General features: G+C 43.1%; 2 protein-coding genes across 2 annotated transcripts; one reads left to right on the top strand and one right to left on the bottom strand.

The window, feature by feature from the left end:
- Positions 1-4282: 4282 nt before the first annotated feature.
- On the bottom strand, positions 4283-11377 carry LOC129826696 (regulator of G-protein signaling 7-binding protein A-like). Its single transcript, XM_055887704.1, has 6 exons — positions 10425-11377; positions 9067-9233; positions 6280-6410; positions 5818-5959; positions 5633-5703; positions 4283-5507 (listed from the first exon to the last, which is right to left on the bottom strand). The coding sequence occupies exons 1-6, from the start codon at positions 10572-10574 to the stop codon at positions 5416-5418; spliced, it is 753 nt and encodes a 250-aa protein (XP_055743679.1). The 5' UTR covers positions 10575-11377; the 3' UTR covers positions 4283-5415.
- Positions 11378-11401: 24 nt separating this feature from the next.
- LOC129826695 (trifunctional nucleotide phosphoesterase protein YfkN-like) lies at positions 11402-18289 on the top strand. The gene is made up of 8 exons (XM_055887703.1): positions 11402-13185; positions 13393-13885; positions 14002-14149; positions 14328-14493; positions 14625-14772; positions 15021-15204; positions 15346-15473; positions 17591-18289. The coding sequence occupies exons 1-7, from the start codon at positions 13148-13150 to the stop codon at positions 15465-15467; spliced, it is 1299 nt and encodes a 432-aa protein (XP_055743678.1). The 5' UTR covers positions 11402-13147; the 3' UTR covers positions 15468-15473; positions 17591-18289.
- The last annotated feature ends 257 nt before the right edge of the window (positions 18290-18546 follow it).

Genomic DNA, 18546 nt, shown 5'->3' with positions numbered 1-18546 from the left:
GTGTGTGTGTGTGTGTGTGTGTGTGTGTGTGTGGATACGTGCGCGTGCGTATGCATGTTTGTGTGGATATGTGCGTGTGTGTGTGTGTGTGTGTGTGTGTGTGTGTGTGTGTGCATGCGTGTATGCATGGATATCTGCGTGTGTGTGCATGAGTGTGTGTTTGTAGATGCGTGCGCGTGTCTATGTGTGTGTGTGTGTGTGTGTGTGTGTGCGGGTGTGTGTGTGTGTGTGTGTTTGTGTGTGTGTGTGTGTGTGTGTGTGGGGGGGGGGGGGGTTGCATCATCTCTCCACTTGCACTCTTTCTCATAACATCCATTGAATTGTTATTCAAATGGATCATCTCTAGATGTTAATATTGTCACGTTCCTGACCTGTTTTCCTTGTTTTTGTATGTGTTTAGTTGGTCAGAGCGTGAGTTGGGGTGGGCATTCTATGTTATGTGTTTCTATGTTTAGGTTATTTGTCTATTGGCCTGATATGGTTCTCAATCAGGGACAGGTGTTTTACGTTTCCTCTGATTGAGGACCATATTAAGGTAGGCTGTTCTCACTGTTTGTTTGTGGGTGATTGTTCCTGTGTCTGTGTCTGTCGCACCACACGGGACTGTTTCGTTTTCATTCGTTTGGTTAGTCTTACCTGTTCGTGCGTTCTTCGTGTTTATGTAAGTTCACATGTTCAGGTCTTTCTACGTCGTTTTGTTGTTTTGTAATTTTCCAAGTGTTTTTTCGTGTTCGTCTTTGCTTTAATAAATGTTCATCATGTCTTCACAACACGCTGCATTATGGTCTGATCCCTACTCCTCCTCTTCAGACGTAGAGGAGGAGAGAAACCGTTACAAATATGACATTGCATTGCATCTTCACATCTGCTGGCTAAATCTCAACTGAGCCTTTGAATATGGATGAGAATGATCTTGCTGATACTTAGCTGTATGAGTCTGTCTCCACCCAGTGGATAAAACACAAATTTACAGGAACTTGGAGACCGTTTGGGGGAATTGGTGCATCATGGGATAATGCTCTAGGCAACAGGGAAACAATATCACAATGTAAATAATCTCATTGAGACATGGAACTAGACTGAAAATTTGGCTCAAATGTGCATGAAAACAGTTGATCATTGTAGTATCATTTAAGAATACTACTATACTACTAGGAATTCTGTCTACCAAAAAATATTTGTCTAGGGCCGATTCAGATTTAGGATATTATTATTACTTAAATCCATGTTAAGTCAAATTATCTCAAGTCTGAGTAGGGCCTATAAAGAATTAAGACCGAGACAAAAAAAAACACATCAGTCGGTTAAAATAAAAAAGTTTATTAACAATGTAAAATGACATATAGCTTTTTATTTCAGCTTTGACTACAGTATTGTACCTTCTCCATGCCCTACACATATATCACTATTACTAATAAGCAAGACCCATGCTGAGTCCCCACTACCCGCACAGACTTTGCCTTACACAGGGAGACGTCACCTGCTTATGCCAACCAAGACTTCACCAATCTATCTCAACTTTGAAGATTTTCCAGAGCTCATCGATTGGAGAGTATGTGTATATACATACATAGAGTATGTCTAATGTCTTAATTTATAGATATTTATAGGTATGTGCAAAGACGTTTATATATTTTGAGTATTGTATAGTATATTCCTCCTTGCAGATGGAAAGTAAAAGTCGGGTACAGGTGTTTGGTTCATGGAAGACTAAATAAAGGGCAGTACAGGAAGTACAGGGTCAGCTAGAAATGGAAAACAGAGAACGAAACACACAACAGACGTAGTGCACAGACTTTCTCTGCTCTGGAAAAACAGCTCTATACCTTTTATCTAGTAGTGTACATATACAGATCTGCTATCTTAATTTGACTAGTTTTTCACAGCAGGAAAATAATCCTGCAGCAACAGGTCATGTGAATCATTATGTGGATTATAATGAATGGACATTTTTTTGTAGGGGTTGATACATTTTACATTAGGGTAAGTCAAGTCTGACATATTAAACTGGAAATTGCAAACTTTAGAATACTTTATAAAAATTGAATATACCAGAAGTTTTCATTCTGTGACAACAGAGTGATCAAATTAAGGGCTTTATTCAATGCGTATCACGGAAGTTCAGCTTTAAAGCGTGATTGAAAAATCAAAGGCAATGTTAGCGGAGACTGCATTTACAGTAAACTCTGTGTATGTCAGCTCAATCGGAAATTACCTTTACATTTAAATTGTGCAATCTTTAACTCTTCAGCGATACAGATTGAATGGAGCCCTAAAATAGCATATCTGTTTACTGCAAGTGTCTAACTTCAATGACCGGTCATATTGGAAAAGTATTGCCACACATGGCAAGTATCGTACTTGGTAACATTGTTTTTGAAACAAACTTAAAGATGAAATTGTTTCCTACACACAATTAATTAATTCATCAATGCAGCTTTATGGAACAAACTAAATGTTGACATTGTTTCAAATGGTCTCTCTCTCCCGAAAACCTATGACAAACGAAAAGGTTGGACTACTGTACCTATCACGCCCTGACCGTAGAGAGCTTTTTATGTCTCTATTTTGGTTTGGTTAGGGTGTGATTTGGGTGGGCATTCTATGTTCTGTATTTCTAGGTTTTGTATTTCTTTGTTTCTGGCCGAGTGTGGTTCCCAATCAGAGGCAGCTGTCTATCGTTGTCTCTGATTGGGGATCATACTTAGGCTGCCCTCTTCCCTCTTTCTGTGTGGGATCTTGTTCTTTGTTTGTTTGTAGGTAGTTTGCACAACAAAGCTGTTCGGTCATTGTATTCGTTATTGTTTTTTCTTTTCTAAAGTTTCAATTCGTTAATAAATTATGTGGAACTCAAAGAACGCTGCGCCTTGGTCTCATCCTTCCAACGACACCCGTTACAGAAGATCCCACCACAAAAAGACCAAGCAGCGTTTCCTGGAGGAATGGACATGGGAGGAGATAATGAAAGGCAAGGGACCCTGGGCACAGGCGGGAGAATATCGTCGTCCTAAGGATGAGCTGGAAGCAGCTAAGGCGGAGCGGTGACGCTACGAGGAGTTGGCTCAATGAGGCGTGCACGAGAGGCAGCCCCCAAATGTTTTTTTGGGGGGCACACGGGGAGATTGGCGGAGTCAGGTTATAGACCTGAGCCAACTCCCCGTGCTTACCGTGGGGAGAGAGTGACTAGTCAGGCACCAGGTTATGCGGCTCTGCGCCGTGTGTCTCCAGTGCGCTCTCATAGCCCGGTGCGCTCTCTGCAAGCTCCCCGCAGTTGCCGTGCTAGAGTTGGCATTCAGCCAGGAGGGATTGTGCCGGCTCAGCGCTCCTGGTCTCCGGTGCGTCTCGTTGGCCCTGGTTATCCTGCGCCAGCTCTACGCACAGTATCCCCAGTTCGCTAGGAGAACCCAGCGCGGCCTGTTCCAGCTTTCCGCACGTGCCGGGCTAAAGTGGGCATGCAGACAAAAAGAGAGGTGTACGTGGTAAGCACCAGATCTCCAGTGCTCCCCCACAGCCCGGTTCGACCTGTGCCTGCGCTCGGGAGGTGCCGGGCTAAAGTGGGCATTCAGACTGGAGGAGTGGTGCCAAGGCTGTGCATCAGAGCTCAAGTGCTCCCCCACAGCCCGGTTCATCCGGTGCCTTCTCTACGCACCAGGCCTCTTGTAGGTCTCCCCAGCCTGGTGGGCCCTGTGGCAGGAGGATCCGGACTGGAGGGCCACTCTGGAGGGAGGAGACGCAGAGACAGCCTGGTGCGTGGGGCTGCCACAGGGCCCACCAGGCTGTCTCTGCGTCTCCTCCCTCCAGAGTGGCCCTCCAGTCCGGATCCTCCAGCGACGCCCTCCAGTCCGGAGCCTCCAGTGTTGCCCTCCAGTCAGTAGCTTCTAGTGACGCCCACCAGTCTAGAGCCTCCAGCGTCGCCCTCCAGTCAGAAGCTTCCAGAGGCGCCCTTCAGTCCGGAGCTTCCAGAGGCGCCCTTCAGTCCGGAGCTTCCAGAGGCGCCCTTCAGTCCGGAGCTTCCAGAGGCGCCCTTCAGTCCGGAGCTTCTAAAGGCGCCGTTCAGTCCGGAGCTTCCAACGAGGGTCCCTAGTCCGGGGCCCGCTACGAGGGTCCCCAGTCCGGGGTCGGCGGCGAGGGTCCCCTCTCTAGAGGCGCTACCTAAGTGGGTCAAGCCAGAGGTGGAGCGGGGTGTACGTCCCGCACCAGAGCTGCCACCGCGGAGAAATGCCCACCCAGACCCTCCCCGATAGGTTCAGGTTTTGCGGCCGGAGTCCGCACCTTTGGGGGGGGGGGGGGGGGGGTACTGTCACGCCCTGACCGTAGAGAGCTTTTTATGTCTCTATTTTGGTTTGGTGTATTTATATGTTTTGTATTTCTTTGTTTCTGGCCGAGTGTGGTTCCGAATCAGAGGCAGCTGTCTATTGTTGTCTCTGATTGGGGATCATACTTAGGCTGCCCTTTTCCCTCTTTCTGTGTAGGATCTTGTTCTTTGTTTGTGTGCAGGTAGTTTGCACAACGAAGCTGTTCGGTCGTTGTATTCTTTATTGTTTTTTCTTTTCTAAAGTTTCACTTCGTTAATAGATTATGTGGAACTCAAAGAACGCTGCGCCTTGGTCTCATCCTTCCGACGACACCCGTTACTGTACCAAACAAAAAGGTTGGACTTCTGTACCAAACAAAAAGGTTGAACTTCTGTACCAAACAAAAAGGTTGAACTTCTGTACCAAACAAAAAGGTTGAACTTCTGTACCAAACAAAAAGGTTGAACTTCTGTACCAAACAAAAAGGTTGAACTTCTGTACCAAACAAAAAGGTTGAACTTCTGTACCAAACAAAAAGGTTGAACTTCTGTACCAAATGAAAAGGTTGGACTTCTGTACCAAATGAAAAGCAGTTGCAATACATTTAAAATATATGTTTTGACTATTGGTTTCATTACATTGCAATTACAATTTATCTTTGTATTACAAAATAAAATTCTAAAATGGGGTAGCCTTTTCAACAAAGAGAGAACTGTATTGGATATTGGAAATGGCAGTAATATAGTGGTGGGAGACACAAGTGGTGAAGGATTGTGGTTAATGGTGTCTTTGTTGCCGCAGTAGCACTTTACGTGCAGTGTTGTCCATGACACATGACAAAAGATTTAATTCTATGCTCTTTTCTTTATGGGGCACTGTTATGATAACTGTCAATATCTTATGACACCATGTCATAATGCAAATAAATATATTGGTCATGACATGCAAATACTGTATGTCATTCCAGTTGACAAAGCTTTTATAACTTTTGTGTCTTTTTTTTACATGTCTTATGACACTTGAATTATGATGTGCATAGGACACTTTTATGGATGTGCCATGAACAACACTTCAACTTAAGCATTACCGTTCCTGCCTTCAACCCAGGAGGGCAGGCCCCTTAGCTGGTTACCAGGCAACAGAGCCCAAAGAACCGTCTCTTCCTCTGTCGGACCAGTGGGTAGGGAGTTAGGTTCAGCAAGCTGCTGTCATCTGGGTACAAACAGAGATAAGCCCATTACATGTCCAAACTAATCTCAAAGTCATTTTAACTGTGTATCTAACGCACATAAGATCCAAGCATAGAAACCATGTGAGCGCCCCTGTGGAGGCCCTACCTTGGTTCTTCAGTGGTAAAGGCATCGCCTCCCTGAGTTTACTGAGAAGGTTCTTCATCTCTCTCATGTCCCTATAAAATCATATTCATGTAGTGTTCATGTGTGTTTTGCTAATGCACACAGAATAATAATAATAACACACGCGCACACTCAAGAACTCACACACACACACACAGTGGGCCCACCTCTCAGTATTGTCTATGTCTGTGGTGACCAGCCAGCAGAGTTGATGACAGTCCATGGGGGAGGAGGTGTCTTCTAGAATGGGGATGTCTGAGCTCTCATCCATCTTACTGTCAAGCCTGGGAGGCCCACAGCAATCCTTCCCTGGAAAACACACACACACACACACACACACACACACACACACACACACACACACACACACACACACACACACACACACACACACACACACACACACACACACACACACACACACACACACACACACACACACACACACACACACTATTAATAATAGTAATGTAATAGTCATTACATGTTTTACACAATAAACAGTGAATTGTAGCTCAAAATAGCTCAGTTAGGATTGTTTTTGATCCCATCAGGCTTCATGTCTCTGGCTATAATAGTGATTTCAGGTTATAGCGTTGCTATGTCATTTTATGCCAGGCATTCCCTACCTTTCCTGTGGAGCTGCAGGGATCCCAGCAGACAGACAGACTTGAGCATCTCTGTGATGTACATCTCCAGACAGCACTGCAGCTGGATAAAGAGCCTGCAGATCTCTGGGTGAATTTCTCCGTCCTCAGGCCTGTGGGGCCAACACAAAAATGCCAGTCAACATCGGGATTACCCATGAGATGGCATAATACTCTGTCTGCTTGCACAAAACTTTCCTTTACATCTACAATGTTCCTTTACCCCAAGGATGTACATAAAAGTCCTACACAATTAAGAACTATATGACATTTTTTTCAATTGAAATAAGGTGACAGTACAACAACAACGACGTCTGGGAAGCCATGTTGAGTTCCTGAGGTTCAGCCAAAACGACAGACCTGAGGGAACAGAGAGAGTATTTCCACTTCTTCACACATAGCATCAGTCCATTTTGTACATGAAGATTCAAAATTGCTTGGATTAAGCATGGGAAATGTGGGGACGTAGTTCTTTTTCTTGTTTTTTAGGCTTCAAAGGCCCATCACAGTCAAAATTATGTTTTCCTGTGTTTTGTATCATTTTGTACAACAGCTGATGAAACTAACACTGTAAAAGTGTGGAAAATGTTGATCAGTGTTATTTCCTGATAGTTTCTGGTTTAAAATACAATCTACTCAGGACATTATAATCAGCAAGTGTTGTATGGGTGAAGTTTTGGCTTGCCTGGTAACATCTCCAGGCAGTATGAATTGTAATAGACCAACAACAAAAAGAGTTCCAAACCTCTTCAATAATCTCTCCCCATTAGACCCCTCCCCCGCTTTGGTATCCTTCCCCACCCCACTCAGACCACTCCCAGACAGTCCTAGCAAAACTCCTGGTTCAGAAAGATATTTTTGTTTAATTTTGACCATTTTAATGGAAAACGATTACGGTAATGTACTGAATTGATTTGATATTGAGATTTAAAAAAAGGCTGCATTGGACCTTTAAGTCTTTTTCACATGAGACTTCTCCAATCAAGCTGACTTTTTGTTCCAAAAGCCTTCTACTCCTCTCTGTAACTAGCATGGTCTCAGATCTGTTTGTGCCATCATGCCACTCCTTGCCACTCAGCATGAAAAGGAGTGGCATGATGGCACAAACAAACTGGTACCCAGACTAATCTGTAACTGCTGAGATAATGTTTTTGTGTGTTAATTGGATTTTTCATGCATTTAATGCTTCTTACATTTCTCACAAAAAGCAAATTTGATCTCTCAATCAGCTTTGTGTTTCCTGCCAGAGTGCTGCTAGCTGGCTAAAGTACTGCTGTCATCAATACCATCCTTCTGCTTATCGCATTTCCTCTGGCATATTGGAGAGGTCCTGCATCACTCAGACAGACAGACAAACAGACAGACAATGGTGAGACTAGGGTTGTAGTTTGGGAGGGGGGATTCTAAAAAGGTCAAGTTTTATGGGGAGGGGTCCAGTCATGCTGTATGATTCATGCTAACACAGCCATGTTATCAGAGTGTCTCTGAGTGTCTCCATGTGTCTCTGAGCTCTGAGAGGAGCCCAGGCTGTCACAGGTGTGGCTCACTACCCCAGCCAAGATGCACAGGCCCTGTCATGCGTGTGACACGCAATGAAAGATGCACATTCTGAAATCACTTAAAAGACACTGCGAGAGGATTCAATATTAAATGGATAGGTTAAAGCCAGGGGGAGTACAAACATCCACATTTAACCACACAATATTATCATATTGTAAAAAATGATGGGGAAACTGAAGAGGCAATGCTTTATTTATAGCTAGTTCATGCGGGTTAACATAAGAATTGAGCCAGTTTGCTATAGCAGGAATACAATCCTGCAGCAAAAGTAAATGTGAATGATGTGGATTATAATTAATGGGGAAAAAATGTAAGGGTTCATACAGTACATTTTCCGTATGGGAAAATCAAGTCTGAAATTTCAAAGTGGAAATTACAAACTTCAGAAGCCTTAAACCTCAAATACACTACAAGTTTATTTGATCACTCTGTCGCAGTTCCCCTGCGATAGAGTGATCCAAATCAAATTAAGATCTTACATCTGTAGGAAGACTAGAAACCTTCTACAGAGATCTATGTATAACAGAAGTAGGAAGTATATAACGGGCACTGAAAAGATATGAAAAGCTGGTCGATAACCTGTAATGGTAACAAGTCATGTTGTTAGCAGCAGGTTTACAAAGTCAAATTAAAGCTAAATCCTCCAAAGAGGTAATACTGCTTTCTCTCAAAAATGTCCTTGGTCTGGCATTGCCCCAAGATCCACAGACCAACTCCATTACTGTCTGAATCAACTCCAAGCTCAGTGGAACTCTTCTGCAATACTGTAGCCAAATGTCCAACTCCTAAGCAGCAGGATTAAGTATAGCAGGTCAATATCACACTCAGAGACTAGGATAGCCCACTAAACTGTAGAAGTGCATGATCTCAAATGCTCTCACCAGTCTCTCTCTCTCTCTCTCTCTCTCTCTCTCTCTCTCTCTCTCTCTCTCTCTCTCTCTCTCTCTCTCTCTCTCTCTCCGTAGCCTATTACTCCACGTTTCTCTGTTATATCCTTCATCTTTCATAATAAGACAGAAAAAGACATGCAAATTACAACCCTGTACAGACCAAGAGATCAAAGCTCACACAGGCCACTCTAGACTGAAAGCAGAGGCTGAAACCTAAGTTACATTTCCAAAAGGAGGTCTTTATAGAAACCTGTGGCCCATGTCTGTGAAATTGCCCCAACGCTGTCTTTCAGCACCAAGGACAGCGACCGCTACTTACCCTGAAATGACTGACAGGCTCTGGTTTGCGGCTCTCGCCATCTCGCAGCCTTTAGTTCGGGTCTTGTGCATCTCGGCCCGTAACGACGGGCAATCGACAGAGATCTCGCCAATGGAGATGACCAGCTCACGATACAGTGCCACAAGCGTGTTAAACTCCTGCACAATCTGAGAAATAAAAAGGAAACCAAAATGATCTGGACCTAGAATTTCCTCTGTCGTGAGCCCCAGCGAGACCTTGCAATGTTCTTCCATATAGGTTAACTAATGCGGGCTATTGCAAACATATGTGCATTTCTGATAGGGTATTGTTAGAATTTCACAAGCAGACACATTTGCAATATTGGCCTACTTGTGACAGCAGTTGCCAGAACAACGTAGGTTATCAGATAAATTGTCATCTTATATTCACAGGTAGGCTGTCAATTTAGCAGCTTTAGTTTTTTTCATTGGTGAAAAAATTTATATTTCGGCACTGCAAGTTCAAGAACTAGGCTACCCTAGCCATTCAGCACCATCCTGCTTATGGACATCAACCATCTTTCAGTGGATCGTTTCTCTATACTAGAGCTTGAATAAATTGACTGCCATTTCCAAAAAAGCATTTATCCCTGGACAGGGGTATTAGGCTATTCTAACCTCCAAGATACAAAAGATAGGCTAATCAATATTGATGCCTAAAAACATTACGATATGCATAGGATATGAAATGACAACTAGAATGTCTATTTCAAAACGAATCAATTAGTCATTGACGACAACCCCGTATGATAAATTCGGCTATGTGCATCGAATTAGAGCATAGGATCTTTTGGATGGGACAACGCTCGAGACTCAGACACGTTCTGCTGTTCTTCCCGTGATGAGACTTAGTGACGTTTACTGATGTATGTGAGGGGAGAGAATATATTATGGACGTTTCTGACAGCACCTGTCAAATCAGTGTCCGTCTCCGTCCATCAAACAGAGCCGTTAGACAACTTTGTAATGTGGGCGATACTGGAGATCATCCCAAATCAGCGTCAGACAGGCTTTCAACACGTGACGCTACAAAATGCAAATCGCACTATCGCAATCAGTGACAAAGAAGGGGTAAAAAAACATGAGCAGGTCAAATTGTCTTTGCGACAACAGCAACGCAAATGTATATCATTTTCCCTAGACAATACATTGAAAGGTGGGGTGGGGAGGGGGGGGGGGTCCGTTTGTTACCGTTTAAGCAGCCTACATCAGTGCAAATTTTATGAAATTAGTTAAATAAAGAAAGAAAGAAAGGGTGAATGAATACACGACTAGCCGCATCATTTCCTGCAGAGGAAATACGCACTGTGGGCTACATGTCACAAGTTCCATACCCACCATTCTGCAGTCCGCCACGGCGCGCTGGGCTTTGCGGGTGCTCTCCGTGCTCTCCCTCCTCTCCGGGTCTCGGTAGGGAGCCTTGCCGATCTGGAAGATGTTCCCGGCGGATCTGGGGCGGTTCTTGCGCCCATTCGGTGCAGAACTCATGCATACACATCCACTAATAAAACAGCTCTAATACAGAACGTTGTTTATCTACGTCCCCCTGAACTCCACCACCACCTATTCGCCGATATCCTGTTCTATCTGTCGTTTGTGGTGTCGAAACCTCTCCAGTAGGATATATCCTAAAACGGATAGGATAGATAGTTTATCTGTGCTGTATTACTGCTCTCTCTCTCTCTCTCTCTCTCTCTCTCTCTCTCTCTCTCTCTCTCTCTCTCTCTCTCTCTCTCTACCGTCTAAGAAGAATAATATATTTTTGCAGGCAGCCGTCAGAGCGCAGAAGTACCGGATGATCGCTTGCGACTTCTCTCCGCATTGCCTCGACTGCAAAGGGGGCGCGAGTCACCTTCACTCCAGCAGTCCAATTGTTGGTATACGGTAACCGTAGCCTATACACACACGCGACCCGGGGTCCGGCAAGCTGAGGCGTCCTTCCTCGCGCACTGTAGCTGTGATGTGCCGTAGAAAGCAATCACTAGTATTCACAAAATGCAACCATTTCTTATAATTGTGCGTTTCCATTAAACACGGAGAATAAGGCTTGAGGAGGGTCATCGGCAATGTAGCTATGCAAACATTCCCTTTTGGAAAAAAAATGTTGCGAAACGTCCAAATAAAAAAAGCTATGTCACTTCAGGCAATGATAACACTTGCTTCATCACTAGACCTACTAGAAACAGAGAGGAAAGCAATTCCTGGTTGCCAAGATGCTGAATTTGTTCCCAAGGTGTTTTTCTTCGAGTGTCTCCAGCCGAGTGTATCTAACCTTGCCTTGGTGAGGCAGGAGACAAGCAGTTGCTACAGGCCTGACGTGGCTGGCAACACTGCACACCCATAGGACAGGAATACTAATAGGACCCAGCAAACCAGAGCCTAGACTCCGGTAAAATTCTCATTAAATATATTCTCATTAAATAGCCTAGGCATAGCCTAGTCTAGCACTACCATGGGAAATGGTTACACTATGAAACAATTAATTATATTTGCAAAAAGTTGTCAAAGGTATTAGATCAAATTGCAGTGTCCACAGTGCTACAATATTGCTTCGACGTCTAGCTGTCCAGTTGCTGAAATCCCACGCGCAGTTTTTCGTAGGATAATTAGTCGGTTCTAATTTCTTATGTAACATATAATTAAACAAATTGAAACAAGACTCGCAATAGCCTAAACCTTTGCTATTTTGTGATATTGGATGACCTAGGCCTGCTGTAGCCCTTTCCTGCAGTCAATGACCAAAAGCGCCCTCTTTGGCCTCATGGGTGGAATGTTATTCATATATTTCATCATTAATAAAAACTTTGTTTTACTTCGAAAATCCGGTGTTTCTATGTCAAAGAGTTTTGTTATAATTCAGTCTCCTGTGATGTATTTGAAATGTAGTATTGGGATGCAAACTCAAAATGTAATACATTTCAACTCTATATCTGACATGGTACAGTGTTGTTCTTTTTTAAGCCAATAACCATGTGTGTGAGGTGTATACTTTTGTTTCGAAGTAGATTTGTTTAAGACTTCCAATAATTACTATATGTGACCCTGATTTAGCCCACTGCAGTAATTAACCAGACTGTAGAAATGCCCTAGGTTAGTTGTTCATTGCGTTCGTGCTCTTCTCTTCAGGGTGCGCGACCGTTAATCTCCAAGGAGATACGTTCGAGTTCGAGTTCGCTGAACTGTGTCATCTGAGCAAAAAGGCGAAAGACAGCAAGTTCTGCAACAATCACTAACAGTAGCCTAATAAAACATGGATGAATATCTTTTAAGTTTGGAAACAAATGTAACTTGTAACAAACCAGAAGTAGTTCTCACTATTTTACACTTCAATGATGTGTACGAAATAGAAGCAAGACCAGAAGAACCCGTTGGCGGTGCTGCAAGGTAAAGGTTAGCTAATCCTAGCAAGCTAACGTTAGTTAGCGAGTCTCGAAAGGAAATGTAGGCTCAACATTAACTTTAACGTTAGTTGCCTTGATCCAGCCTTGTGGAAACTTCACTTTGTCTAGCTTTGGGCAATCTAACTAGTCTTTGTATGGGATACATTAGAATTTCACAAAACGAAATGTTGGCTGTGGTTTTCTCCCCCCAGGTTTGCCACTGCTCTAAAAGTATTCCAGTCGCTGAATCCTTTAGTAGTTTTCAGTGGTGACTGTTTGAGCCCTTCTTTGCTAAGCACAGTCACCAAGGGAAAGCACATGGTAGATGTTCTAAATAAATTAGGAGTCCATTGTGCGGTGTATGGTAAGTGTGTCTCTCCAACCATGCGTTACTATTTCATTGTATACACACAAATAATCCAGAGAACATCTCTGAACTCTCTCTTTTATGACCTTCTCTTTCTCTCTCTCTTTCTCGCTCTCACACACACACACACACACACACACACACACACACACACACACACACACACACACACACACACACACACACACACACACACACACACACACACACACACACACACCTTCCTCAAAACTTTATGTATTTTCATTGTCTTCTTCTAAGGAAATCATGAGTTTGATTTCGGCGTGGACCACTTGGAAGAGCAGACAAAAAATATGACCTTCCCATGGTTCCTCAGCAATGTGTACGACAGGTCAGTTTCACCTTGCAATACTATATGACGGTGGGTTAACACAGTTCTGAGCACTATACTTCTCAATTTTCAATACATCTTCTGTTGTACCTAAAGGACTATTGGTTTGCAGGACAATGAGAAGCAACACTACTTTTGTTCTATGCTGTTTTGCTTCTAGTGTATTATTTCAATGTGAACAAACAAATTCAATTTGTTCTCTCAAAGGTTCACTCATGAAACGCTGGGCCATGGCATGGTTAGTAGCATCCTGGAGTGTAACAGCCTAAAGATCGGTGTCATGGGCCTGGTAGAGGAGGACTGGCTGGATACCCTGGGCACTGTGGACAAGAACAACATCCACTACACAGACTATGTGGAGACAGCTGATCGCCTTTCTGCTGAGCTGAGGGACAAAGGGGCTGACCTGGTCATCGCAGTCACACACATGAGGTGGCGTAATGACATCAGGCTAGCATCCGAGTCCAACGGTGTGGATCTCATCCTGGGAGGACATGACCATGAGTACGGGGTTCTGGAGGTCAATGGGATTCTGATCGTAAAGAGTGGCTCAGAGTTCAGGTACCTGTCAAAGATTGACGTTGTGAAGGACCAGGATGGAACGTTCAAGTACACCTGTGAAAAGAGAGCTACAATGAGAGAACTTGAGGAAGATGCGGAAATCAAACAGATTGTGAAAGGATACACTGATAATATGCAGGTGAGTATTAGCTTACAGCTAGATTTGCTTACAGTAGCCTAGTGTGTGTTTGTGTTAGTAGCCAGCCCAGATGCCACTAAGATGATGTTTTATGAATTTATGTCACTTTGTCTCAGCATATGCTTGGAGAGGTCCTGTGCCACACAGACGTGACCTTGGATGGACGCTGCGCCACCGTGAGACGAGCAGAGTGCAACCTGGGTAATTTGATCACCAACGCCATGCTGGAGGCCACTCATGCTGAGGCGGCGATTTTAAACTCAGGTTATTACACCTTCCATTCATTTTTTGTTCCAGTCATAAGCATAGTTTAGGTTTATTTATTAAATATTGCCTCCATATTTGATTTCAGAATTTAAAAAAAATAGTGCAGAGTTGTTCAATTCTGAAAAAGTTTGGCACCCAGGTCTGTCTGTTGAATCATGATTCTGTCCCTGTATAGGTACTCTGCGTTCTGACCGCTTGCACCCGGCGGGTCCCCTGACCATGCATGACCTGCTGCAGATCCTGCCACTAAAGGACCCCGTGCTGGTGGTGGAGGCCACGGGGCAGCAGCTCTACGAAGGCCTGGAGAACGGGGTCAGCATCTACCCTGATTTAGATGGAAGGTACCGCACTGGAACACACTGAAAAGGCACCAAAACCACATTATGAGTGAACTGGTTTTATTGTAGTTACTGCTTTATTCTCACAGGAAAAGCAATCACAATAGTTTTTGACACAAGATGCATTTTTCCAGATTTCCCCAGGTTTCAGGGATCCAGTTTGGCTTTGATCCCAATGGAAAACCTGGCCACAGAGTCATCGCTAAGACAGTGAAGGTTCAAGGCAAGAGTCTAGATAGAGACAGAAAGTATGCGGTGGCCATGAAAGAATTCTTAACTAAGGTAGGGTATAGTCTTCAGCTTCATATTAGCACACTCAGCCACGGCTACTGGAATAGTGTTGTACACTTTCCCTACGTTATATACAACAAATAAAGTCATCCGTTAGTTAGCAGCGGAGGATGCAGTGTTTTTAAGTGGACAGGTAAAACTGTCTCCTCACAGCAGTATAGCAAGCAGCCATGTTGGTATCAGAGCGAAATAAACATTGACAATATTCTCCTTTATATCCTCTCTTGTTTTGTCCTCAGGGCAAAGATGGCTACACTATGTTCAGTAGCTGTCCTCATAGGCATGACATAGAGAATGCTCAGATCCTGTCGACCATCCTCATCAACCACTTTGAGTCTGGCCAGATCGTCAGAGGCACGAAGAGGTGCATGTCTGGCCACAGGATGGGCCTCATCAAGGTGTCCAGCAGCCCCTCTGTGTCTGGTGAGCACAGCTGCCTCATTCATTCGTTAATTCATTCAGATAAATAACCTCTTATTCAATATGTCCTGCTTTTCATTGTTGTGCTGATCACATCTGTGAATGACAGTTAACCTGGAGTGTGTATTGATGGTGTTTCTGCAGCCATTGAAAGTACCAAGAGTGAGAATCTGGAGGGAGAGGAGGTGGGAGTGGCTGTGGTGCCCGGAGTGGAGGGCAGGATATTCCATGTCTACCCTGAGGGCCAATCAGAAACAGAAGGCTAACAGTGGGTAGGGCTGTTCCTCATCAGATCATTTCACAGAGCAACTCAGCCATGACTCCATAGTCACAGTGTAAGCCAGGGGAAATTACATCAAGTTTCACATCTCTCATCTGCCTCTTGCTTTTTATCAGCCTTATAAACAGGCGGACTGTCAATGAATGCTCAGACAGCAACATGAGATTAAGTAATCCATTACTTGTAGTACTGTTGAAGCAATCCAGCAGCAAGCAGTCCTTGAAGTTTTAAATACAATTTATTGACATGACTCAAAATTACACCACATTTTTTCCCCTTGTCAATACAGTTGAATATTGACAACTAATATATTACAGAAAATGTATTTATTTTGAATGATCATTGTGTGGCATATATGGTGGCAATGTATAAGGATCTGAACGGAGAAAGAGGAGGAACAGTGTACATGTGTTCATGACAACATTATAGTAAAAAGGAAATGAATTGAACAAAACTCACCACTGTGTTTTTGTGTTAAAACCACCCCTGACTTGATGTTATCCTTTTAAATGAGATAGTTTCAGTCAATGTGCAAGGCCATTGTTCTTCATAGCAAATTACATCTTGACAACATCACAGTGTTGGGTGAATGAATCAGTGATTCCCTGCTTCTACCGTTGAAAGAACCCTGCTGTAACGAATGATAATGTGGGGTATTATATGGCCTATACTGTTTAGGGACTTTCTGGTCATGCTGCAGGGCTTGACATCATTTCTTTTTGCCACTTGTCCCTAGGACAAGTAGGACGGAATTTGTTTATAAATACAAATAATTCCATCAACATTTCTATGGTGGAATTTTGGCTAGGCTAGGCTACTTTGACACAAGGTAAGACATGCTTCATAAAATGACATTAAACATCCAGGTTTTAAACAATCAAGATTACGGTTAAGTAGTTTTAAAATGGTGACCGTCTCTGCTCAGATTCAAGGTGGGTGATGTGCGGCTTGCAACAGGCACTGTCCTTCACTCTCTGGTTTTGTGACAATTTGATCTGAAGGAACCATGCCTCAAGTATGTAGACAGACTCAAGCCTTTAGACGTTAATGCTAATTATCCTTCATTATATTTGTCAAACATGACTGGCCTTCAGACTATATTTCTGTATCATTAAAGTTGAACGACTCTTTCTGGCATTGGTTTGGACAATGTGCATATCATCTAAACTTTGACATGTAGGCTTTTTTATTTATGTACATGAAAAATGTATTTAAATATTATTCCAATGTTGGCCTCTGATCCAATTCTGATCAGAGTAATTGTTTGATGTTGTGAATTTTGTGATTCCTTTTTTACTTGTCCAATCAGACAACTTAAATCTATATTCTTGTCAGAAATATTTTTGTTACTTGTCCCGGACAAGAGGACAAGCGTTAATGTCCATCCCTGGTTAGTCTTTACATTTAGGGACGCTGTGACTTGGGTCTTTTTATTCTTTTGAATAAAATAAAAGCCAGGAAAACCATGTGGTTGGTAAAAATCAGCTGTACAATACTCTTAACAGCGCAATAGATGATTACAACTGTACAATACTCTTAATAACAGCACAGTCGCTGATTTCAAGCAATGCCACTGTGAATACTTTGAATTGGAATGACTACAGACCCAAGGAGTGCTCTGATGCTGGAACTAAACTTGAACAGAAGTGAATGAATTGGATTCACAATTCACTTCAAAGACACACTGCTGAGCAACCCATTTTCTAAATGGAGGAGTAGAGGAAACGCAGAATTCTATATTTAAAATAATAATAATAACACAGTTTTCTGTACATATCAGTGAAACAAACCATTAGAAAGGCTTGAGCAGAGTTCTACTTCTGTCAGGAGTGAAGACTTAGAATCCATCCAGGTACCTCTTTGTTGTTGCTTATTTACATTAAACTTGAAGCAGTATAGGTCGACTGTGTACAGATCATGTGATTCCCCAATGCCCATATATGGTACCGTGTTTCCTCAATTCAATAGGGATCAGCTGGGACACTGTTGGTTGTATTCTACCAAGCACATCTCCAATGTGTCTGTAAATTACTCTGCCTCCTCTCCTTCTTTAACCCCCTCCCTTCCTCTCTCCATCCATCTACCCATCTATCCATTTGTCTTCAAAAGGCAGGAAAGAAGAAGTAGCAGAGAAAGTAGAAGATGATGAAGCCGGTGACCCAGTTGGCGGACTAGATATACTGTATATAATGACCATGTCCATGTCGAAGCGCCAGCCGCGAGAATCGTTCTCAAAGTCCATGGCGTCCCCCAGTTCCGTGGGGGAACTGACGCCTGGCTATCGCACTAGCTTGCCTTTGGAAACCTCGAGAGGGGTTAGAATGACAGGAGAAAATCAGGTTATTTCAACTTTTGGTCACACTTTATTCGGATATTCCGGATTTCTATATTATCAACAAACTATCTGTTGATAATCAACTGCTTGCTAAGGTTAGACATAGGTTTAGGGTTAGGGTAAGGATTACGTTTAGGGTTAGGATAAGGGTTAAGGTTAGGGTTAAAGCTAGGATTAGTAGCTCAGTCCTGTGTAGCTCAATTGGTAGAGCTTAGCGCTTGTAACGCCAGGGTTATGGGTTCAATTTAAAATGTATGCACTCACTACTGTAAGTCACTCTGGATAACAGCATCTACTAAAATGTAAAAATGTAGATAGTTAGTTGAAATGTTACTGATAGTCTGTAGATAGTCTGTAGAGAATCTTCAGATGGACAATCCAAATAAATCTGCATGTACGTTAATCAAGTACACAGTAAGTGATAAATAATAATGATGTAATCATTGCATATTGGCAATAAATAAATACATTACCATGTGGTTATCTTATTGGTCATCTCTATTTAGATATTATGTTTTATTTCCGACTGTAAAATAAAGTATAAGCATTATGTTTTCTCATTCATGTCTATGGAGAGATAACAACACTCACCTCCGGAAATACGGAAAAGTTTCCTGCAGCTCTGGAGCGGCCATTTTGCACAGCTTGCCTTCTGGAAAGTCTGTTTCCGTGAGAGGTATATCCTTGCTGTGTGGTGCTGTGTGGTTCAACTCTGCAACATAGACACAGA

Source organism: Salvelinus fontinalis, chromosome 28 (genome assembly GCF_029448725.1).
Source record: "Salvelinus fontinalis isolate EN_2023a chromosome 28, ASM2944872v1, whole genome shotgun sequence".
NCBI classification, from domain to species: Eukaryota; Metazoa; Chordata; class Actinopteri; order Salmoniformes; family Salmonidae; genus Salvelinus; species Salvelinus fontinalis.
Note: the sequence above shows the minus strand (reverse complement) of the source record. Positions and strands in the feature narration are given on the sequence as shown.

Coding starts and splice junctions, on each gene's coding strand:
- LOC129826696 (XM_055887704.1), bottom strand. CDS start 10,574: ATGAGTTCTGCACCGAATGGGCGCAAGAACCGCCCCAGATCCGCCGGG. Junction 9,234..10,424: donor CCGTGGCGGACTGCAGAATG/GTGGGTATGGAA, acceptor TTTATTTCTCAG/ATTGTGCAGGAGTTTAACAC. Junction 6,411..9,066: donor AGCCTGTCAGTCATTTCAGG/GTAAGTAGCGGT, acceptor TTGGCCCCACAG/GCCTGAGGACGGAGAAATTC.
- LOC129826695 (XM_055887703.1), top strand. CDS start 13,148: ATGACCTTCCCATGGTTCCTCAGCAATGTGTACGACAG. Junction 13,886..14,001: donor GATACACTGATAATATGCAG/GTGAGTATTAGC, acceptor ACTTTGTCTCAG/CATATGCTTGGAGAGGTCCT. Junction 14,150..14,327: donor GGCGGCGATTTTAAACTCAG/GTTATTACACCT, acceptor GTCCCTGTATAG/GTACTCTGCGTTCTGACCGC.